Genomic DNA, 21,738 nt, shown 5'->3' on the forward strand with positions numbered 1-21,738 from the left:
CATAGGGGGAACGGTATCTGATGGGTGAAATATGGCCATCAGATACCGTTCCCCCACTGTAAAACAAGGCGAATGGTATCTGATGGGTAATATCGAGCATTAAAATACATTGCCCTGTTTTTATTTCATAAATATATGTATATATAACTAAACATATATGTACATTTATAATAATTATAATATATATGTATTTATCATCACTATTATTATTGTTGTTATTGTTATTATTAGTTTCCCGCTAAAACGTGAAGAAAGTGACAACTTTGCCGAAACGTATTGTTTGAGCTTTCACGGTGTCCGTAGTTCCCTACAGGCGTGCTTTCTCAGTGCTCTGCACAAGCACGCGCGTATTTTTCCGTGTGGGCGGCTCGGAGCAGCAAGAAGACGCAGGGGGAACCGTATCTGATGGGGAAACGCGGATTGACGTAACACCGTAATTACAATTTAAGATGTCAACACAATTATGACTCGTCAAAATTACAATTTTAGACATCTGAATTAAGAATGACATGGAAGCCCTTTCATGGTTTCCAAACAGTTGCCTGCAGAATTTTATGTTTCCTGCACACAAATTAGAAATCGCTCGACAATGTTGGAAATGCGGAGATAGCAAAACTTCATAAACTATAAGACTGTATCTGCAAAGAATTTCCAGTTTATTCATTTCCGACGAACCGATTAATGCACTTAAAAACAACTTTGAAACGCTAAAAATGCTATTGTCAAACCATTTTCAACATGAAAGCGATGAATTTTCAAACATCTTTTTTTATTTTCTCTATTTTTTATTGTTTCATTAAACTTTAAAATTGCTACGCAAGTCAGGGACATTTAGAATACACAGAATACTAATTCAAGATATCAGTCATGTAATTCTGACTAGTCGGAATGTCAATTTAAAATGCATTTTGACTAGACAAAACTGAAATAGAAAAGCTGTGTAATTCAAGATATCTCAAATTCATTTAGAGATATCTGAAAAGGAATTTTGACTAGTGAAAATTGCAATTCAAGATATCTTTAATTTAGTTTTGCCTAGTCATTATTTTCTTAATTTAATTTTCACTAGTTAAAACTTCTCCTATCCAAAAATAAATTTAAGATATCATGAATTATGGAGTCATTCGAGATATCTTTAATTAGAATTATGACCAGTCAAAATTAAAATTGAGATATCTTGAATTTACTTTATGACTAGTCATATGGTAAATCTGACGTCATTTCGACTAGTCAGAATGTAATTAGAGGCTAATAGTTATTTTGTCTAGTCAAAATATAATTAGAGATATATTAAATCGCTAAAACATCTTGTCACAAAACAATGTGAGACATCTGGAATGTAAGGGCGGTTGTTAAACCGAATTTATGTTGAAACGGCTTGCTATACTTCCACCGGTCCTTCTAGGCTCTTTATCAGGGTGACGCCTCCTGGCGGGGGAAATCTACAATGTTAAGTGTCAATGACATTTATATAATGTTATTTTCACTCTGTCTAAAGCTCCTCACATTTTGGGAGGATTGTATTAGGACCTTGATGTCACGTAAACTAGAGTATGTACAATAGTGTGGAGTGAGTATAAAAAAGAGACTTTGTTCACTGAGACACATCAGCGTTTATGTTTCTTCTGTTTGCCTCAACTCTTCATGGAGCTCTGCCATCTCTGCTGGTAGCTGCTTCCTCCTGAAGGAGATCCAGTTGTTGTTCTCATTGTTCTCCATCATGTCAGCCATGTTCCTCTAATTCTGTTCCCTGGTTAAAGTAATCAGATGTTATAGCTTGTAGGACATAAATGTAGATAAATAACAGAGTTACTAATGTGGAAGTTACATACACAGAAGGAATTTGTCATGATGTCAGTGTGTTTTTTTTCATGCGTGTTTTCTGTCAGATGTCAGGATTTATTTTGACCCAAATAGTCTCCAGTGCTCCCTGTTAATTTAACCCTTGTGTGTCCTCTAATTAGTTATTCCCCTCACCTGTTCTCCATAGTATTTACGTTTGAGTTTCGTCCTTGTGTGGCGTGGGATTCTTGTCTGTTTAAATTATGCCAGTGTCTCTCTGAGTCTGGGCCTGCTTGTGTTCTGTCTGAAGAGAAATAAAAAGCAAGATGCCACGTCACCGTGTACCTGTTGGTTCGTTTGCAACCTCAAAAACGCCATCCCTGTCAGAATTATTTAAAACAAACATGTTACATGCTTTTCTTTTCTTTTTTTACTATCCAGACATACACAATTATAACTGGAATAGTTGTGTAAATTAAAGACAAAATGTAATTAACTGTAAGTTTTAAACCTATGCAGACAAACAGCCATGGATGAAATACCGGCATCGTTTCTTCAGGTTTGTTCATTTTTGTGTCCTCTACAATTAATAATTCACAACCATTTAATTAGAGAACTGATAGGTCTCTAATTAAAAATTAAACAATGAAGCTCATAGATTCACGGAGATAAAATATAAACAAATAAAGGCAACATGCTGTAGAATATTGACAGTTATTTATAACTGAGGAATGTGCAACTGAGTATCTTCAGAAAATGAGCATGTTGTGTTTGAGCAATAAAAATATAGCAGACTTTGTGTTTCAAATGTCTTCCATGACTGTATGTATGCAACCTAATATAGGAGATGATCAAAAGAAACACTGACAATCTTTTTTGATTAATTTAGTTTTTTGGCAGTAAGCAAAAGGTCTACCTTACTGTGACAACTTATGGTGTTAAGAGGTAAGTATGTAATTTTTTTTATCTTGTGGTTTTTGAAATTATCTCTTATCATTGACATAAGTGGGACTAGGCTTAAGAAGAACAAAAAACAAACTTAGTGACATCAATGTTTTTATCTTTATTATTGATAACATGCCAAAATGTAATCAAGAGAGAAAATACAAAAAACTACATCCAGTACCTAGAAGGAGGAATAGGTGACACATATTCAACTTTTGGTTGCAATATTTTGTGTTTAGTAAAGTTACAATAAAAGACATGATAAAAGTTTTTAAATATTAATTTCAGTATTTTGGCAATATGATTGTAGGTATACGTCTGTCACCCTTAGGACTACCCAGTTATAAAAAGACTTCAGTAAATAGTATAAGTTACATTAGCTACTGCCATTATGCAACAGTCTCTGTGCAACTCTTAAGAAACTTAGATGTCAAGATGGAATCACTTCCACACACAAGCTAACAGCTGCTTCAGACTTTCTATGCGTCATAACAGACCAGCATTGATCACATTTATATGGTCAATATGTGACATCACCTTAGCCCCGCACCCTTCGAACAGGAAGTTACCCGTTTTCCTCTGGTGGTCATAATTTTACTGTTTGGTTCATAAAAATTTAAACCTGAGTCCAACGACAGAACAACATGATGCTGAATCCTTCTCTCAGCTATGGCTGCAGCATGTTGCTGTGATAGAATGACAAATTATAATCCCATGAAGTTTACATACAGTTGGCTCTAAATCACACATGCATCATCCAATTTGCACCAAATAAATAAATAAATGACCATAGTTAACCTCTTAAGAGGCCATTAGGTTTACTGAAACTGAAGATTATTGGGTGGCTCCACCAACATAAGATTGAAACTGTATCCTCTAAATCTTGACAAACACACAAGACATGTTCTAAACCCTGCAGGAAGTCCTCGCCAATCCTGAGCCACAAAATAAAAAATGACAATGACCCCCCCGTCTAGAAAGTCAGATTTCAGTCTGGTGGACAGGTGTAGGAAAGATGTGAGAGCATCAGCAATGCAACAGGGGGTTGGTGCTGAGGCTCATGCAGACTACAATGTTTATTGTGAAGCACTTTGTGATTATTTATGCTGTTTAAACTCAGTTTTACAAAGAATGTTAATCTACAACCATATCTTGGATGAAACACATGTAAAGTTAGATTTTCTTTAACTTAGAAAAGATTACTCTAAAATAAGAACCAAGACCCCCGAGAATGATTCCTGCATGTAAATCCAGGATAAAGAGTTTCAGTGAATTTGGTGTTGAAGGTGTAGATGTGGATCAGTGTCTCTGAGGAGACTCTGTAGAAGGNATTCCTGCATGTAAATCCAGGATAAAGAGTTTCAGTGAATTTGGTGTTGAAGGTGTAGATGTGGATCAGTGTCTCTGAGGAGACTCTGTAGAAGGACAGAGTCCCTCCAGGACAGTCCACAAACACAGCYACTCTGCCAGAGRCAAAGGAGGAAGAGGAGATGGAGGGATCAGGGATGAAGGCTTTTTTTCCATCGTGCCAAAAGGTATAACCATCATCAGAGCAGACTACCATCCAGGACTTATCATTAAGTCCAAACCAGCAGTCGTCATTGACTCCTTTTCTATTGATTCCCTTGTAACTCAGTGATGCATAGATTTTCCCACTCCACTCTAATTCCCAGTAACAGCGACCAGTCAGACCATCAGCACACAGCAGCTGACAGAGATCAAATCTGTCTGGATGATCAGGATACGGCTGCTCCTCTTCCACACGTGTCACCTTCCTGTTTTCGTCAGACAGTTTGAGGAATCTGTTCACAGTGTTCAGGTCGACTGTTAGTGGACAGGAATCTGAAGGACAGAACAAACACAATGCAGTTACTGATGTATAATTTTCTGAATTTACTGATGCAAAGATGAACAACCATAAATGGGACAAAAATGCACTTACACTTCCTCAGACCAGGTGTCAACCATCTTTCTCCTGCAGGCTCCATGCTGTTAGAAAGAAGGAGTTTTTATGGTATCAGTATTTTTCAAGATGCAAATGAACACTCAAATTTAGACCTCATTGAGTTTTTCTAAGAGTTCTTCAGTCCATCTGTCACTACATCTAATATTTCTGTTAGTTTTGTTCAGAGTTGACAGTTTATTTGTCCCTCCTCTGGTTTTGTGTTATTGCTCTCATTCTGCCCCATAATATGCACAAATAAAATAGAGTGGGAACAAAGTTAAAATTCTAACAGTACAATAACCTTAACATTAAAAACCATAATTTCTTTAGATCAAATGCATATTCATATACAGTGAACCCTCGTTTTTTGCAGGGGTTGCGTTCCGAAAAGAACCCATTATAGGCAAAATCTGTGAAGTAGTTACCTTTAGTTTTTACAATTATACAGCATAATTAAATACTCTACATTGAATCCAAAGAATAAAACCTGTTATCAGGCACAAGCATTTTTTAACAAATAGAAAACTGTCTTACAAGTAACTACAGTAAAATAATCATTTTAATCATCAATACGAAACACAACAGGACAAATTGTGACTCGTGTATTTCACTGTGCCTTTGACAGTGATGCTGCGGCCTGACTCCGCTCTCAAGTGTCTTTTTCTTCTGAAGCCTGTGGTGCAGGTGTGTTTTTTCAAGAGACGAACATAGTTACCGGTGCAAACTTAAATTTGCCAAGCTGTATTACGTATATGTCGTAACGTTATTGGCACACAGGTAGAGAAGAAGCGTGGAGATTGTTTAGCCAATCAGAACGCAGAACAAAATGCACTGTGGAAAAAAAACTGCAAGAAAAATCTGCTAAGCAGCGTTACCGCAAAAGGTGAACCACCTTATAGTGAGGGATCAATGTATTAGACTAGAATAGCTACTGTAATTGGAAATCACACCTCAGTGTTTAGATTTATATTTTTAAGTCATATCAGTCTTTCTACTTTATGTTTGTCAAAGTTGAAGGAAAATTTACTTAAAATTATCAGTGCAAACTGGTACCAGTGCATACCAGTTTGCACTGGTATGGGAAATTAATTGTTCCTCTGTCTTAGCTTGATTTCCCATGATGCATCATAAGTCCTTACTGATATAAACCAGCATTTCTTTGTCTGAGGCTGGTTGAGGTATCTGGGTTTACCTACCTACACTCATATTCACATTGATTTATCCAGATCTCCTCCTCCCTCCCCAAGGATTATTGTTCCGCAATAGTCCTGAGTACATTATCCTGAGTATCGCTGTATGGCTGCAGAAAATATTTCTTCACCTTAGAGACTCCAGTTTGAAGCTTTGATTCTTCAGTATAGCCGCCAGACTCTCCTTTCCTGCGACTCCTGGATTATTGTAGCTGAGGTCCAGCTCCTTCAGGTGAGACGGGTTCACAGTCAGAGCTGAAGCCAGAGCAGCACAGCCTTCCTCTGTGATCAGGCAGCCTGAAAGCCTGCAGATACAAACATACAACATTGTTAAAAACTCACCTATATTCTCAATGTGAAGCACATTTTGGAAATTGTTTTTAGCAGGAATTAGAAGGCATGTTAAGAAAGGTAGAGCATGTCTGTTAAGCAGCAGCCTGAGGAAGACTGTGTGTTTGTCCATATTGTCAGTTGAAGACAACTTTGTCTGTTTGGAGTCACCAATGAAATGTAGACATAGACCGAGACAATGTCTAAACCGTCCGTCCGTCCATCCATTTTCTGCCGCTTCATCCGGGGTCGGGTCATGGAGGCAGCAGCTTCAGACCCAAAGCTCATGACCAAAAATGAGAGTGGGAATGTAGATCGACCGGTAAATCGAGAGCTTCCGCTTTTAAACAGGGGGACCACCACCCCAGTCTGCCAATCCAGGGGAACTTCCCCCGATGTCCATGCAATATTGCAGAGTCGCGTGAGCCAACACAACCCTACAACATCCAGAGCCTTAAGAAACTCCAGGCGGATCTCATCCACCCCTGGGGCCCTGCCACAGAGGAGCTTTTTGACCACCTCAGCAACCTCATCCCCAGAGATTGGAGAGCCCAACCCAGAGTCCCCAGGCTCAGCTTCCTCAACAGAGGGCATGTTGGTGAGACTGAGGAGGTCTTCAGTCCCACCGGCCCACAACGTCCTGAGTTGAGGTCAGCAGCACACCATCCCCACCATAAACAGTGTTGGTGCTGCACTCCTTCCCCCTCCTGAGACGCCGGATGGTGGACCACAATCGCCTCAAAGTCATACGTAAGTCTTTCTCCATAGCCTCTCCAAACTCCTCCCACGCCTGAGTTTTTGCCTCAACGACCACTCGAGCCGCATGCCACTTCGCCCGCTGGTACCCATCAGCTGCTTCTGGAGTCCCACAGGCCAAAAAGGCCCGATAGGACTCCTTCTTCAGCTTGACAGCATCCCTCACCAGAGGCCTCCACCAATGGGTTCAAGGGTTGCCGCCACGACAGACACGAACAACCTTTCAATCGCAGCTCCGATAAGCCGCCTCGGCAATGGAGGCACGGAAAATGGTCCACTCAGACTCAATGTCACCCACCTCCCTTGGAACGTGTTTGAAGTTCTGCCGAAGATGGGAGTTAAAGCTCCGTCTCACAGGGGWCTCCGCCAGACATTCCCAGCAGACCCTCACTACACGTTTGGGCCTGCCAGGTCTGACCGGCTTCCTCCCCCACCACCGGAGCAAACTCACCACSAGGTAGTGGTCAGTGGACAGCTCCGCACCTCTCTTCACCCGAGTGTCCAATACATACGGTCGCAGATCTGATGAAACAATGACAAAATCAATAATCGAACTGCAGCCTAGGGTATCCTGGTGCCAAGTGCACATATGGACACCCTTATGCCTGAACATGGTGTTTGTGATGGACAATCCATGACAAGCACAGAAGTCCAACAACAGAACACCACTCGAGTTCAGATCGGGGGGGCCGTTCCTCCCAACCACGCCCCTCCAGGTCTCATTGTTATTGCACACGTGAGACTGGTTCCAGAACAAGAGCCATGGGTCAAGGCGAGGCCAATTATTTCTAGCCGGAACACTAGCACACTAGCTCTGGCTCCTTCCCCACCAGAGAGGTGACATTCCATGTCCCAAGAGCCAGCTTCTGCAGCTGAGGATCAGACCGCCAGGGTCCCCTCACTCGGCTGCCACCTGTCACACATTGCACCTTTGGCTCTTCCGACAGGTGGTGAGCCCATTGGAAGGGGGACCCACGTCTCCTCTTTGGGTGAGCCCGGCTGAGCTTGCCATCGTGCCCCACCTCCAGGCCTGGCTCCAGAGTGGGACCCCGGTGGCCAGCGTCCGGACGAGGGAACGCCAGATCCAAAGTTCGTCTCCATCATAAGGGGTCTTCAGGCTGCACTTTGTATGGTTCCTCACTTAGGACCTGTCTGCCTTGGGTGACCCTACCAGGGGCATAAAGCCCCAGACAGCATAGCTCCTAGGATCATTGGGACACTCAAACCCCTCCACCACGATAAGGTGGCAACCCAAGGAGAGGATAACATGGCAGAGAGTTGAGAAACTCACCTACATTCTCAATGTGAAGCACATTTTAGAACTTGTTTTTAGCAGAAATAATTAGAAGGCATGTTAGGAAAGGTAGAGCATGTCTGTTAACAGCAGCAGTCTTCCAGTGAGACTTTAAGGCAGATGTGAAATTAACAGAGTTGGCCTGACCCAAAACAATGGTTGTTGTCTGAGCTTCGCCAGGTGGCTACATCACTAAACTGGGTAGCCTGAGCTGGGATTTGCCAATTTACTGTCCCATTCCACATGCTTCATGGTGTCAATATGTTGCTTTTCATGTACAGATGTACTTTGTGAAACCCCTCACTGTGTCTAATATGTGTTTCCCCTCATCTGCCCTCATGTTGTTATTTTTTCTTGTCTAACAAAAGGCCATCTCCCTGGATGGCTGCAACCTCTGGCACTATGATGTATGTTGTGTGTTTGTCTTTTTGTTGCATCTTTGGGTCATCCATCCATCCATTTTCTGTACACCCTTGTCCCTTAGTGGGGTCGGGAGGGTTGCTGGTGCCCATCTCCAGCTAATGTTGGTCCGGTCCAGGGTGACCGGTCGCCAGTCTGTCGCAGGGCAACACAGAGACACACAGGACAAACAACCATCCATGTGCAGCCCCTCAACGTGATTCAATTGATCAAATTAGTATTAGAGTTAGCGCAACAGTTAGTCAGCAATCCCCACCACTAGAAGCAAGTTTTAATAAATAATCTCTGTATTTAACTGGGTTTTGAGTCAGGTGTTCTGGAGCAAAAATGCATCTAACATATGCAGGGTGGTGGTCCTGATGACCTGGATTCAGAACATTTTGCACTTCTTTCCAGAAAGCTAAAATACATTTTAGACATGTTTATAAATACCTAAATATGTAAACAATAGAATAATTTAAATGCATCTCACCTGAGAATTTCCAATTCACAGTTAGAACTCATCAGTCCATTGCACAGCAGCTTCACTCCTGAATCTCTGAGGTCGTTGTTACTCAGGTCCAGATCTCTGAGACTAGAGCTTGTTGAGCTGAGCAATGAGGACAGAGCTTCACAGCTTCTCTCAGAGAGGTTAAACACACTCAGTCTGAAAAGACAGAAGGAGTACAAAGTAATTGTCTGATTGTTTTATTTGTTACATAGTTTTATAAAACCAACTACTTACACAGCTTTACTGGAGGCTTTGACTACTGGCAGCAGCTTCAGTAGAGCATCTTCTGTAGCAGAGTATTCCTTCAGGTCAAATATTTCCAGGTCTTTCTCTGATGAAAGTAGGATGAAGTGCAGAGCTGACCACTGAGCAGGAGACAGCTGCTGTGCTGAAAGACTTCCTGTTTGTAGAGATTGTTGGATTTCCTCCACCAGAGACTGATCATTTAGTTCATTCAGGCAGTGGAACAGATTGATGCTTTTCTCAACACCATAATTATTTAACTTCTCCTTGATGTACTGGGCTGTGTCCTTATTAGTTGCTAAACTTTCTTCTGTCTGTCTCATAAGGCCTCTTAAGTGACGCTTATTGGTCTCCAGTGAAAGACCAAGTAGAAAGCGGAGGAACAAGTCCAGGTGTCCATCTGGACTCTCTAGGGCCATGTCCACAGCACTCTTGTAAATGTCTGTCTCTGAAGAAGTATGGTTTTGTTTTTCTAAATGTGTTGATTTTATCCCATCTTTTGCCAGCAGATTGACTCCAGATTTGATGAAAGTCAGGTGAACATGAAGAGCAGCCAGAAACTCCTGAACACTCAGGTGGACGAAGCAGAACACCTTGTTCTGGTAGAGCCCTCTCTCTTCTCTGAAGATCTGTGTGAAAACTCCTGAGTACGTTGAAGCTGCTCTGATATCGATGCCACACTCTGCCAGGTCTGATTCATAGAAGATCAAGTTTCTTCTCATCAGATGATCAAAAGCCAGTTTTCCCAGAGAGTCGATCATCTTCTGGTTCTCTGGACTCCAGATTGAATCTGTCTCAGCTCCTCCATCGTACTTGATGACCTTCAGTTTGGTCTGAACCACCAGAAAGTGGATGTACATCTCAGTCAGGGTCTTTGGCAGCACTTCTTCATCTCTCCTGTTCAACATGTCTTCCACAACTGTAGCAGTGATCCAGCAGAAGATTGGGATGTGGCACATGATGTGGAGGCTTCTGGATTTCTTTATGTGGGAGATTACTAATCTGGTCTGCTCCTTAGATTTAAATCTTTTAGTGAAGTACTCGTCTTTCTGTGGGTCAGTGAATCCTCTGATCTCTGTCACCATGCCAACAAACTCAGTGGGGATCTGATAGGCTGCTGCAGGTCTTGTGGTTATCCAGAGGTGAGCTTTGGGAAGCAGGTTCCCTCTGATGAGGTTTGTCAGAAGAACATCCACTGAAGTGGACCTTTTTACGTCTGTCAGGATCTCATTGTTGTGGAAGTCCAGTGGAAGTCGACTCTCATCCAAGCCATCAAAGATGAACACAACCTTTAACTCTTCAAACCTGAAGATTCCTTTGGTTTCACTAAAAAAGTGGTGAACAAGTTCCACCAAGCTGAACTGTTCATCTTTTAACAGATTCAGTTCTCTGAATGTGAAGGGAAACATGAACTGGATGTCCTGGTTGGTTTGGTCTTCTGCCCAGTCCAAAGTGAACTTCTCAGTCAGGACTGTTTTCCCAATGCCAGCCGCTCCCTTTGTCATCACTGTTCTGATTGGTTCATCTCTTTCAGGTGAAGATTTAAATATGTCTTCATGTCTAATTGCTGTTTCTGGTCTGTCTGGTTTCCAGGTCACTGATTCGATCTGTCTGACCTCATGTTCATCATTGACCCCTCCAGATCCTCCCTCTGTGATATAGAGCTCTGTGTAGATCTGATTCAGAAAGCTTTGAGTTCCTGATTTAGCAATTCCTTCAAACACACTCTGGAACTTCTTCTTCATGTTAGACTTAAATATTTGTTGGCTTGTGATGAGTGATTCTATGAAAAAAAAAGTAATTTAAGAGTGATGTTATGTTTCTGTGGGGGACTGAAACACAAAGAGCAATTAGAAATTAGTTTTGAAGTTTTAATACTAAAGTAAAAAGCAACTTACATTTCATCAGAGGCACTACATACACTATATTGCCAAAAATATTTCCTCACCCATCCAAATTATTTGAGTCGGGTATTCCGATCACTTTCATGATCCAGGTGTATAAAATGAAGCACCTAAACATGCAGACAGTTTTACAAACATTTGTGAATGAATGGGTCGCTCTCAGGATCTCAGGGAATTCCACCATTGAACCATAGGATGCTCTGTGCAACAAATCCAGTCATGAAATTTTCTTGCTCCTAAATATTCCACGCTAAACTGTCAGAAAACTGTAAGAAAATGTACAATGTGGTGAAGGAAAATGGAAGTCCTTAGGAATGACAGCAACTCAGCCACAAAGTGTTAGGCCACGTAAATTGACCAAGCGGGGTCAGTGGATGATGACATAAATAGCATGAAGTCGCCAAGAAGAGATTAACTTCTGCAGAGTCAATCACTGCAAACCTCCAAACTTTACATGGCTTTCAGATTAGCTATAGAACAGAGAGTTTCATGTAATGGGTTTCCGAGGTGGAGCAGCTGCATCCAAGATATACATCGCCAAGTTCAATGCAAAGCGTTGGCTGCAGTGGTATAACACACACTGCCACTGGACTCCAGAGAAATGGAAGTGCGTTCTCTGGAGTGACCAATCGCGCTTTTCAATCTGGCATACTGATGGACGAGTTTGGGTTAGCCGATACGTGTCTGACTGTATTGTGCCAAGTGTAAAGTTTGGTGGAGGGGGGTTATGGTTTGGGGTTGTTTTTCAGGAGCTGGGCCTGGCCCCTTAGTTCCAGTGAAAGGAACTCTGAATGCCTGCGACAGACTGGCGACCTGTCTAGGGTGTACCCCGCCTCTCGCCCGAAACGTTGGCTGGAGATGGGCACCAGCACCCCTCCCGACCCCACTGAGGGAAAAAGGGTGCAAGAAAATGGATGGATGGATGGATGGAACTCTGAATGCTTCAGCATAAAAGAGAAACAAATCCATGCTCCCAATTTTGTGGGAACGGTTTGGAGTTGGCCCCTTCCTTTTCCGACATGTCTGTTCACCAGAGCACAAAACAAGGTCCATAAAGACATGGAAGACAGTCTGGTGTGGATGAACCTGAGTGGCTTGCAGAGTCCTGACCTCAACCCAATAGAACATCTTTGGGATGAATTAGAGCTAAGACTGAGAGCCAGGCCTTCTCGTCCAACATCAGTATGTGATCTCACAAATGTACTTATGTAAGAATGGTCAAAAATCCCCATAAACACTCTTAATCCTTGTGGACAGCCTTCCCAGAAGAGTTGAAGCTGTTCTAGATGCAAAGGGTGAACCAACATCATATTGACCCTATGGATTAGGAATGGGATGTCATTTAAAGCTTATATATAAGTGAGGGCAGGTGAGCAAATAATTTCAGCAATACAGTGTATAATATGCTTTAGAAATTCAATTTTTATCTTTTAGATAACAGAATAAAGAATACAGTTTGGAATCTCAAACTTCTTTCCATAATTAGTTATCTATTTTCCATATTTCTTAAGACCGGGATAAACATAGAAATCAAATTCCATTCATTTTATCACTGGGTAGGAGAATTAGCCAGTTTTCCAAGGGAGATCATGATAAGGGTTAAAACACAGTCCAACAAAGGCTCTAGGGTTTTATAGAACGGTTTTCATTATGCCCATTTTGCTTCAACATTTGAAGTTGTGTATGTTTTGTAGCCTAATTAAAGTTTTTTTGGGATTTTTTCATAAAGTAAAATGTTCTATTTTTTGGAATGTATTAAAGTACTTTTGTATAAAACAAAAAAAATGTTTTGAGGAAAATGACAAAAAAATAATAATTGCAGGATTTAATTTTAGGTTTCATCAGAATAAAGGTTAAATCTATTAAATTCTTGTAGATTTAATTTTTTTGAAGGTATCTATATCCGGTGTCAACTACAATAAGTCTTTAATGATCTTTTGTTCCACCATTTCTGTAGAAGAATAATTCTCTTACTGCTCTGCAGAAGGTCAGCCAGGTCATCCAGATTCATCATTCTCAAGAAGTCAACAGTGATCTTTAAAAACGCCTCTCTGCTGCTGCTCTTTAGCTTCTCATCCTTATTTCCAGACACACTCTCCTTCTCCTCAACGGGGTATTCTGAACTCAAGACCTTATGGATCTCCTTCAGCTCGTCCTTCACAAACGTCACAATCTTTTTCTCCAGTTCCTAAAACAGAATAAAACATGAAACACCCCTCGGAAAAAAATCTGAAACATTCAAGTGATCTATAAAATTAAGTAAAACATTTATTAACAGAAGAGATTAAAAAAGTAGTATCTAACATATACAGACCACAAATATGGAGCCCAGTCGTATTTGAAACTCATGTGGAGGCTGACCAACGTCTGGGCTCTGATCGAATCTATGGAGAAATCATGAGCTTTATATACCACTGCTCAAAAAAAGAAATGGAACACTCAAATAACACATCCTAGATCTGAATGAATGAAATATTCTCATTGAATACTTTGTTCTGTACAAAGTTCCATTTGCACAACAGCAGGTGAAATTGATTGTCAATCAGTGTTGCTTCCTAAGTGGACAGTTTGATTTCACAGAAGTTTGATTTACTTGGAGTTATATTGTGTTGTTCAAGTGTTCCCTTTATTTTTTTGGGCAGTGTATATATCTTTTCATGGGTTTTTCAGTAGAACAGGAATCCACATTATTTGCCTAAAATTGACCCAATCTTGTATTTGTTTTAGTGCTTATCTAAAATATTAGAAAGAAACTAAAGCTCTGAAAGCTGAAATATCAAAATCTAATTCTATTTGACATGTTACTGGCTGCTGTTTGAAGGCCAGCATTAATTTTCCATGGTGCTGATTGGTTGTATTCCTAAGAGCAGAAACTTGGATATTAGCTTCTGTGGCAAAGACAATTTCTACTCTGTACTGATGCAAATTAAGGTGCATTTTGTGTCTAAACTATTGAAATAGGCAGTTATAATCATCTTTACATGTAGTTTCAAGCAGGGGTGGAAATTAACACCCACCACTGGCCAAATGCGGGTAAAAGTATGAAGTGGTGTGTAAATTGGAGCAATCCACCCTCTACAGTGGTGGGTTGACAATTAGAACAGAAAAAAAGCTGCATTCAATTTGAACTTTTGAACTTCCAGAGGAGAACTGACCACCTGGACTACAGCCATATCTAGCGGCCCTACGCTGTCATAATTTAACAAAAAAATTATTAAATATAATTTTTATCGACCGCAATAAAAATCAGCCCATTGGTTGATTTTATTAACGGACATTAAAATCAGCCCGGTAAAAAGGAGTGAAAATAAAGAAAACGTTTTATGCAGACGGGAGAGCAGGTGTCTCTGTGTGTGTGTGTGTGTGTGTGTGTGTGTGTGTGTGTGTGTGTGTGTGTGTGTGTGTGTGTGTGTGTGTGTGTGTGTGTGTGAGCATGCGTCTGTATGCGTGTGTGCGTGCATGTGTGTGTGTGCGCCGGGGTGTATGTGTCTGGGAGAAATCAACACGAAGCTCCAGGTAGTCAGAAAAATTCTGGACAAAACAGGAATGGTGACGGCCCGCAGAATTAATAATGAACACGTTCTAAGATATTTTAGCAATAGATGTCAATGTCAATAGAAAACGTAATAAGTAATGGAAAATAGAACAGTTAGAAAATAGCAATTGATACCATTTAAAAATATTTTATAAATGACTACACATCTTTATTAAATAGGGAGGAGTTGTAGTCAAAATGTGGAAGTGTTCAACATTGCTGTTCAACATTGCAAGAATGTTAAGGTTGTGCAGATACAGTTTGCCGTTAGTAATTACATGAAATGAACTTATTGCACTACAACCCTGTTAAGGTGTCCATGCTTTATGTTAAATTATTCTGTATAAGTGTATGGTAAACTTATTGTCAGTTAATCAGTTTTCATAGAGTTATGAATAAATCATATATTTTATATAATTTGCTTGTACTTGTGGGGTTTGTAATTGAAAGAAAAAAACAGTGGCTGGTGAAATGTTTGAGTGGTCGGTAAAAAGTAGAGAACATTTTTAATTTCCATCCCTGTCAAGTCCTAGTAGATTTCAGCTTTTCAGATAGACCACTGTATATTGCATTTGATGTTGTTATTGCAATTATTACTGAGATTTCTAATATCATGGAGCCCTGAAGTTACCTTTAAAGAGCAGTGCATTATTTAAATGGTTTTATCAGTGATGGATTTGCAATAAATTATATTGATAAGGAAAACAATTATATTATATTCCACCTCTAAGACATAAGAAATAAAAGTTGTCATTTTTGGAATGAAAACCTTTCAGTTAAACTCATATTACACAGTTAGAACATTTTCATGAAGCTCACCTCACTGTATCTGAAGGTTTGTCAATGTTAAAATTAATAAATTGATCTTTTGAGTTGCTGCTCTTGAAGGACAGACAGCTTGGTCCAGGTTCTTGTTCCTGGTGTTTCCTGTGGATGAGAATGTCAGTCCAGTCAGACGCCTCTTTTATTTCCTGTCAGAAATAAACTTCTTGGATTAATAAATCTACAGTGTGTATGAAAACCATTCACCACCATAGACATTTTAGCCTTTTATTGCTTTTACAAAGCAATCATGATCCAACAATAACAGTTTTTTTTAACAAAAAAATACCAAAAAATCTACTTAATGCTGTAATATGTAACTTTTATAAAACATGTTTTTTACATATTTGTTAAAGCTGTCACCATGTCGTGACAATATGATAAGAGAGACAATCTGTGAAAAGATCAAGCTCCCCCAACTATTTTTGCCATCTAAAGAAATGCAACGCCTCCAGTCAAAGTCAACCAATAAGAGCCTGGAGGAAGATCTTAGCACTGTCAACTAACCTTGTGTATGTGCTGCTTAATGTGCTAATGGCAGAGAAACAAATGACCAAGACAGAAAAACTGTTTATCCGCGTAATTGATGACCGTGATAACTATCCTCAGCAATCCTAGCAGACTCGGCCAACAGGTGGAAGCTAAAAGCTAAGACCATTGCTGCAGCTTGCTGTGGACAGGATGGATGAGCAGCACATACACAGGCATAATGGACAGCACTAAGAGCAGCTTGACTTTTTTAAAGATTATTTGTCTTAAACCATGCGGTCACATCCTAGTCACAGTTTCAACAAATATGTAAAATACATTTTTTACGAAAGGAACAGTTTTAACATCAAAGTGAAACCTGATTTCTACAAAATAAAGAAAAATAAAATGTAACTTTTTACATGCACCTTAATTTCAAAAATACGTTTCATTGCTATGAATAATAATGGTCATCCAATACTTCCCATAGGAGCAGAATGTGCTGACATATGAAAGATTAAATACTTTACATTGATTCAGTTACATTTTACACATGTGATTTAGCTACAGTTCATCTCTGTCTAAGGTCAGACTGGCCAGACTCCATATCAGAGTCACATTCTCTTTCAGTCTGATTTCTGCAAGTAAAGTTGGTTTAATGATGGGAGTGCTTATCCTGACAAAGTGATGAAGTGACAGACATCTCACCTCTTGTCCTCTGGTTCCTGGCATAAAGTGGTTTCAGAGAAAAGAACTTCCTCTTCCTTGTCCTCAGATGTCTCCATGTTGCCAAATTCAGATCAATATCAGCTTAGACACACATTCCACCTCAATCTGCAGAAAGACAGATTATAAGAGATCAGCTGCACCTCTGCTCATTATTCACAACCCTCAAAAATATTAAACATTAAAAATTAATGTGTTCGGATTTTAGCCATATATCAACACAATCTTAATAAAATGACACGGCTTTCAAATGGTTCACAAACCAAACTGAAAATTGCAGTGAGCACATATATTAAGCTCTATTTGTCATGATACCTCTAAATAAAGTCTAGTGCAATCAAAGGCCTCAGAGTTTCTTTTAGAGAACATTAGAGAACAAATCGTTTCATGAAGATCAAAGAACACAGCAGGTTTGGTTTAAAGACGTGAAAGAGTTTAAAGCAGAGTTAGAAAATAAAACAATAGACCAAGCGTTGAACATTTTATGAAGTTCTAAAAATAAAACCAGACAGACAGGTTGGGTCTGCTAATGGAAAACTGGTTATAGGCAGTCTGGTGGAAAAGCACTGATAGTCATGTACACTACAAGTCTACTTTTCAGATCTTTAAAAAAATCTAATTAAATTATGTGGAAGTTTTGTAGGTTCAACGTAACTTTCACAATTTATGGGCGTTTAGATTTTCAGTTTTGTTGTTTCCAGTTCAGATTGTGCTTTTTTCTCCTTTATTTCGGTCTTTCTTTTCTTGTTCTTCATTCGGTGAAGCTAACTAGCCAGAAATTTTACTCATGTAAGAGTAGCGATACTTCTTAATGATATTACTCAAGTAAATATAAAATGTATGGTGTAAAAAACAACTCCTAAAAGTAACTGTTTCCAAATCCAAAAAGTTCCTAAAGTAGATGTAACTGTAAATGTAACTAACCCTCCTCTGGTATGTTCAATCCTAAAAACAAAGTGTTTAACCTTCTGAGGTCTGTTGTTAACACAGCCAGCAACAGTCAAGTTAGTATTTTAAAACTTTTCAAAGGAGAAATTGATCACTTCTTTGTAAAAGTCATTATTTTTCTCAATCCACCATTTTGTTTTACCATGGGACCAGCAGTTGTAAACCATATCAATTTGGGCAATAGTTCAAGATTTATAGAAACCTTTGCATAACACTGTAGGTGTTGGGGTTGGGGGCCCTTTATCTTTGGAGCAGTATTAAAAAAATTATTTGGTTGCAATTATTTATTACCTACATACTCCGGAAACTGTATGAGTTAAAGTTGATCTGAGGGACATCGTTTGATATTTTTGGTGTATTTATAGTTTCCCATTCATTAAATGTGTGACGGAAACTTTCATAACAATGAAACGTAAGTTATTTTAATATTTTACCAACCATGAAGAACACACCTTTTATAAGGGTCACATTCATACTTATATCTCTATCTCCATCGACCATCAATCACTAAATATGTGTTAAATTCGATCAGCTCTCAACGGCTCTTATTTTTAGTGACGTATTTCTACTCAGAGACCAGAAGATAAAATGATTTGTCTTCATCCTACGCAAACACGTAAATCTACTTTGATTTATAATTAAAATATATTTACAAGTAAGGGGAGTTTAACAATAACAAAAGCAATAACAATAAAAACGTCTGCACGTTTAAACGCAGAGAATCATCCATCCATCCATTTTCTTGACACCCTTGTCCCTTAGTAGGGTCGGAAGGGGTGCTGGTGCCTATCTCCAGCTAACGTTCCGGGGGAGAGATGGGGTTCACGCAGAGAATCAACTAACCTAAAATAGTTCTGAATTCTGTTTGGATAAAACAAAATGGCGAAAATTAACTAGGTTTCTTGACCCGTTCTCATTATTCCTCCTGACTAAACGGTTGCTGTTGAGTAACATGAAAGAAATCATAAAGAGGATTCTCTTTAATATGATAGATTAATTATCTTTCATAGATTAATTATTTATACTGCTGCAGCCGCAACGAATAGATTGTCTTACCTTTCGTTGGAAGTTGATAGAAAATAACCTGCGCAACAGAAACACAGATGAAAATGAAACTTTAGTGTTTGGTTTTTTAAACAATGCAACAAGACAGGTTTATAGGAATGCTATGTGTAGCATGTTGGTGCGGATTCACCTTTAAAGTGAGTGGTGGCAGCAGCACCAACGTAGCCTTTAAAGCAGTGGTTCTTAACCTTTTTTGAGGTACCAAATCCACCAGATTTATATGCGCATTCACTGAACCCTAAATAAAATGTTTGTTTGTTTTTTCAAATTCAAGGCATTTGACCCAACTATTACTTTAAGAAGAACATAAAGTCTTAGTCTCTGAGAACAGTTCTTCAAAATATAGTCAGTGTTTTCAGCACTGTCCAGGAACGACCCAAGGTATTTAAAATTTGCCACAGTTTCAACAAGTTGGCCATCGAGAGAAACTGGAACCACTTTAAAGTCTTGTTTAGATCATTTCATTAGCTCTACATTCTTAAGAAAATGAAAAATGTATAATAAATAATAAAGACTTTGCGGTATTCTGATTTAGTAATGTAATTATATTAGTTGTGTTACCACCCGCACGCCACTAGAGGCAGTACCAACACCGAAAATATGCAACTAAGAGCAGATTTAGAAGTTCACCGAAAGCTACAGAATTTGGTAAAAAACTGTGAGTTTTGCTGAAGTAATTAAAGACACAAGTTCGAATCCATGCTGAGAGTGGAGCTCCTTCAATCAGTGCTCCTCCGCAGCTCTGATTRGCTAAGCAATGTAACGTGATCCTCTGCAGCAAGTGATGGCAAAGCKGGGCGTCATCACGACTTTACACAAGTGTGTCTTTACCTCCGCGGCAGAGGCTCCGCCGAACCCCTGAGACCGACTCATCTAACCCCTAGGGTTCGATCGAACCCAGGTTAAGAACCACTGCTACTTACTTTTAAAAGCTGCCCTCTGGTGGAAATATTTTATCCCCCAACTTGTAACTTAATGTGACGCCACAACAGGTATTCCAACACAAAAGCTGCCCTGGGGAAGCGTGTATTTCAGTCAGTTTCAGTGGCGCAACTACACATTATTCAGGTGGATGCGAAAACATAGATCGGCGCCCCCCCTCCCCCCGACCGAGGGAAGGAACGTCAGGGTGAAGGTGCGACGCTCACTCACTTTATTAAAACATTATTTCAGCGTTAAACCACTAACAAACCACCACACAGCCCTATTCAGAGTTTTGTTAGAAATAAATAGCGAAAATAAACGAGACCCGTTCAGATCGTTCATCGTGACTAAACAGCTGCTGTTTGGCCAAATAATGAGAAATAAATCATAAAGAGTAATCCTACAGGTTAATTAGTGTTTCCCCTGTTTCGTCCGCAATGAACCGATTGACTTACCTTCAGTTTGAAGTTGATCTGCAACACAGAAAAAATAAGAGAAAATTTAGTGTCAGAAATGTTTAGGTTCTTCCTCCAGGTGAGAAAATCGATTCTCTGTTTCCATCCCTGATTCACATCTAGTTCTGCGTGGTTTTCCCATTTCTTGTTCCTCAGTTTTATAGGTTTTGTTTACTGTAAGCCATATCATCAGTGGCTACCGACATGTTGGCTCTGCTCTGTCTGTCCCCTACGAAGGAGGAATATTGATGTGAGCCCTGTGAGTATGGCAGGCCATATTAGTATATAATCGGTTTCGTCGGACACTTTCCAATTGCGTTGTGGATATTCAAAACAAGTTTTGACTTGAAACAACTACATTTTGACTATCCAAAAGGGTGATTTAAGATATCCGTTTTTATGTTCTGACTAGTAAAAAAGGACACTCAAAAATATATTTCTGTGATTCTTGAGAATAGGGACAAAATGGGTTTTAATTTTCCCATAATGTTTTGGGTTATTTCTCAACCTTATGTATGCAAATATGACAAATAATGTTTTGGAAATGTAAAGATGCTAAGGTGCAGGCTCCCAGTTGCAACATCTTTTAAAAAAAAATTTAATTTTTAATTGACCCGACCCAGAACCTTGTCATCTGACAAAAATAAATAAAAAATAATTTTTAATGACCCTATTAGTGATATATTTACTCATTTTACAGACAAATGCTTCTCAAGAAACAAAAGGAATATTATTTGAAACAAAAAACAACAAAAAGTCCATCTGACAGAGTTGACCCTGCATGACGGAGTTGACACAGAACTGAAGGTGGTGACAAACTAGTGAGTAAAATGAAAAACTTGATACATATGAAGTAATGCAATTTATGTCAAATACATTAAAATGAATTGCACATTTAAGTGAGATTTGACAACAATTTCACTGAAAAGAGTCAGAAAAACTCTGATGGAGTTGACAAAAAGCCAAACGACCTCAATTTATATGATGTTATTCTGAAGGAGGCCATGTTGTAGCTAATCAGGTCCATGAAATCTTTACATTATACCAAAATTAAGCTTTTATTTCACAAAATTTCATAAAAGTTTTGTAAATTGTCAGTTATGGTGTTGACACATCATGGTTGTGACAAACGACTTAGGAATAAAAAGAAAAAACTAAAGAATAACTTAAGCTAACCAGAGCTAACTAGCCCTCTAAGCAAAGGAAGAGAAGGGAAGTGGTCATAACACATTCAAAATTAAATGGGCTAAACACTTCCTGAAGAATCCAACCTCTGTCTGGAACTTCATACCAGATCACATTTTCTCGCGCTTTGGTGGCTTCAACCTCATCTTAAGTAGTAATTACAATGTTGAGAAACTTCCTGTAAAACTCTCATCTTTCCATAAGCAGGTGCTCTTAGCGTGGATGCTCATCTATAAACATAACTTCTCACCTCACAAATACCTCATCTGGAACAACAGAGATATTTTATTTAAAAATAGGTCACTCTATCT

The 21,738-nt window shown here is 39.4% G+C and overlaps 1 protein-coding gene across 1 annotated transcript; it reads right to left on the reverse strand.

The window, feature by feature from the left end:
* Window positions 1–3,919: 3,919 nt before the first annotated feature.
* Window positions 3,920–20,447, reverse strand: LOC103480637 (protein NLRC3-like). The gene is made up of 12 exons (XM_017310612.1): window positions 20,243–20,447; window positions 18,855–18,882; window positions 16,833–16,958; window positions 15,654–15,761; window positions 13,614–13,683; window positions 13,274–13,487; window positions 9,387–11,178; window positions 9,135–9,308; window positions 5,994–6,167; window positions 4,670–4,716; window positions 4,118–4,569; window positions 3,920–4,021 (listed from the first exon to the last, which is right to left on the reverse strand). Exons 3-12 carry the CDS (start codon window positions 16,907–16,909, stop codon window positions 3,932–3,934), a joined length of 3,198 nt encoding a protein of 1,065 aa, XP_017166101.1. The 5' UTR covers window positions 16,910–16,958; window positions 18,855–18,882; window positions 20,243–20,447; the 3' UTR covers window positions 3,920–3,931.
* Window positions 20,448–21,738: the final 1,291 nt, after the last annotated feature.

Source organism: Poecilia reticulata, linkage group LG18 (genome assembly GCF_000633615.1).
Source record: "Poecilia reticulata strain Guanapo linkage group LG18, Guppy_female_1.0+MT, whole genome shotgun sequence".
NCBI classification, from domain to species: domain Eukaryota; kingdom Metazoa; phylum Chordata; class Actinopteri; order Cyprinodontiformes; family Poeciliidae; genus Poecilia; species Poecilia reticulata.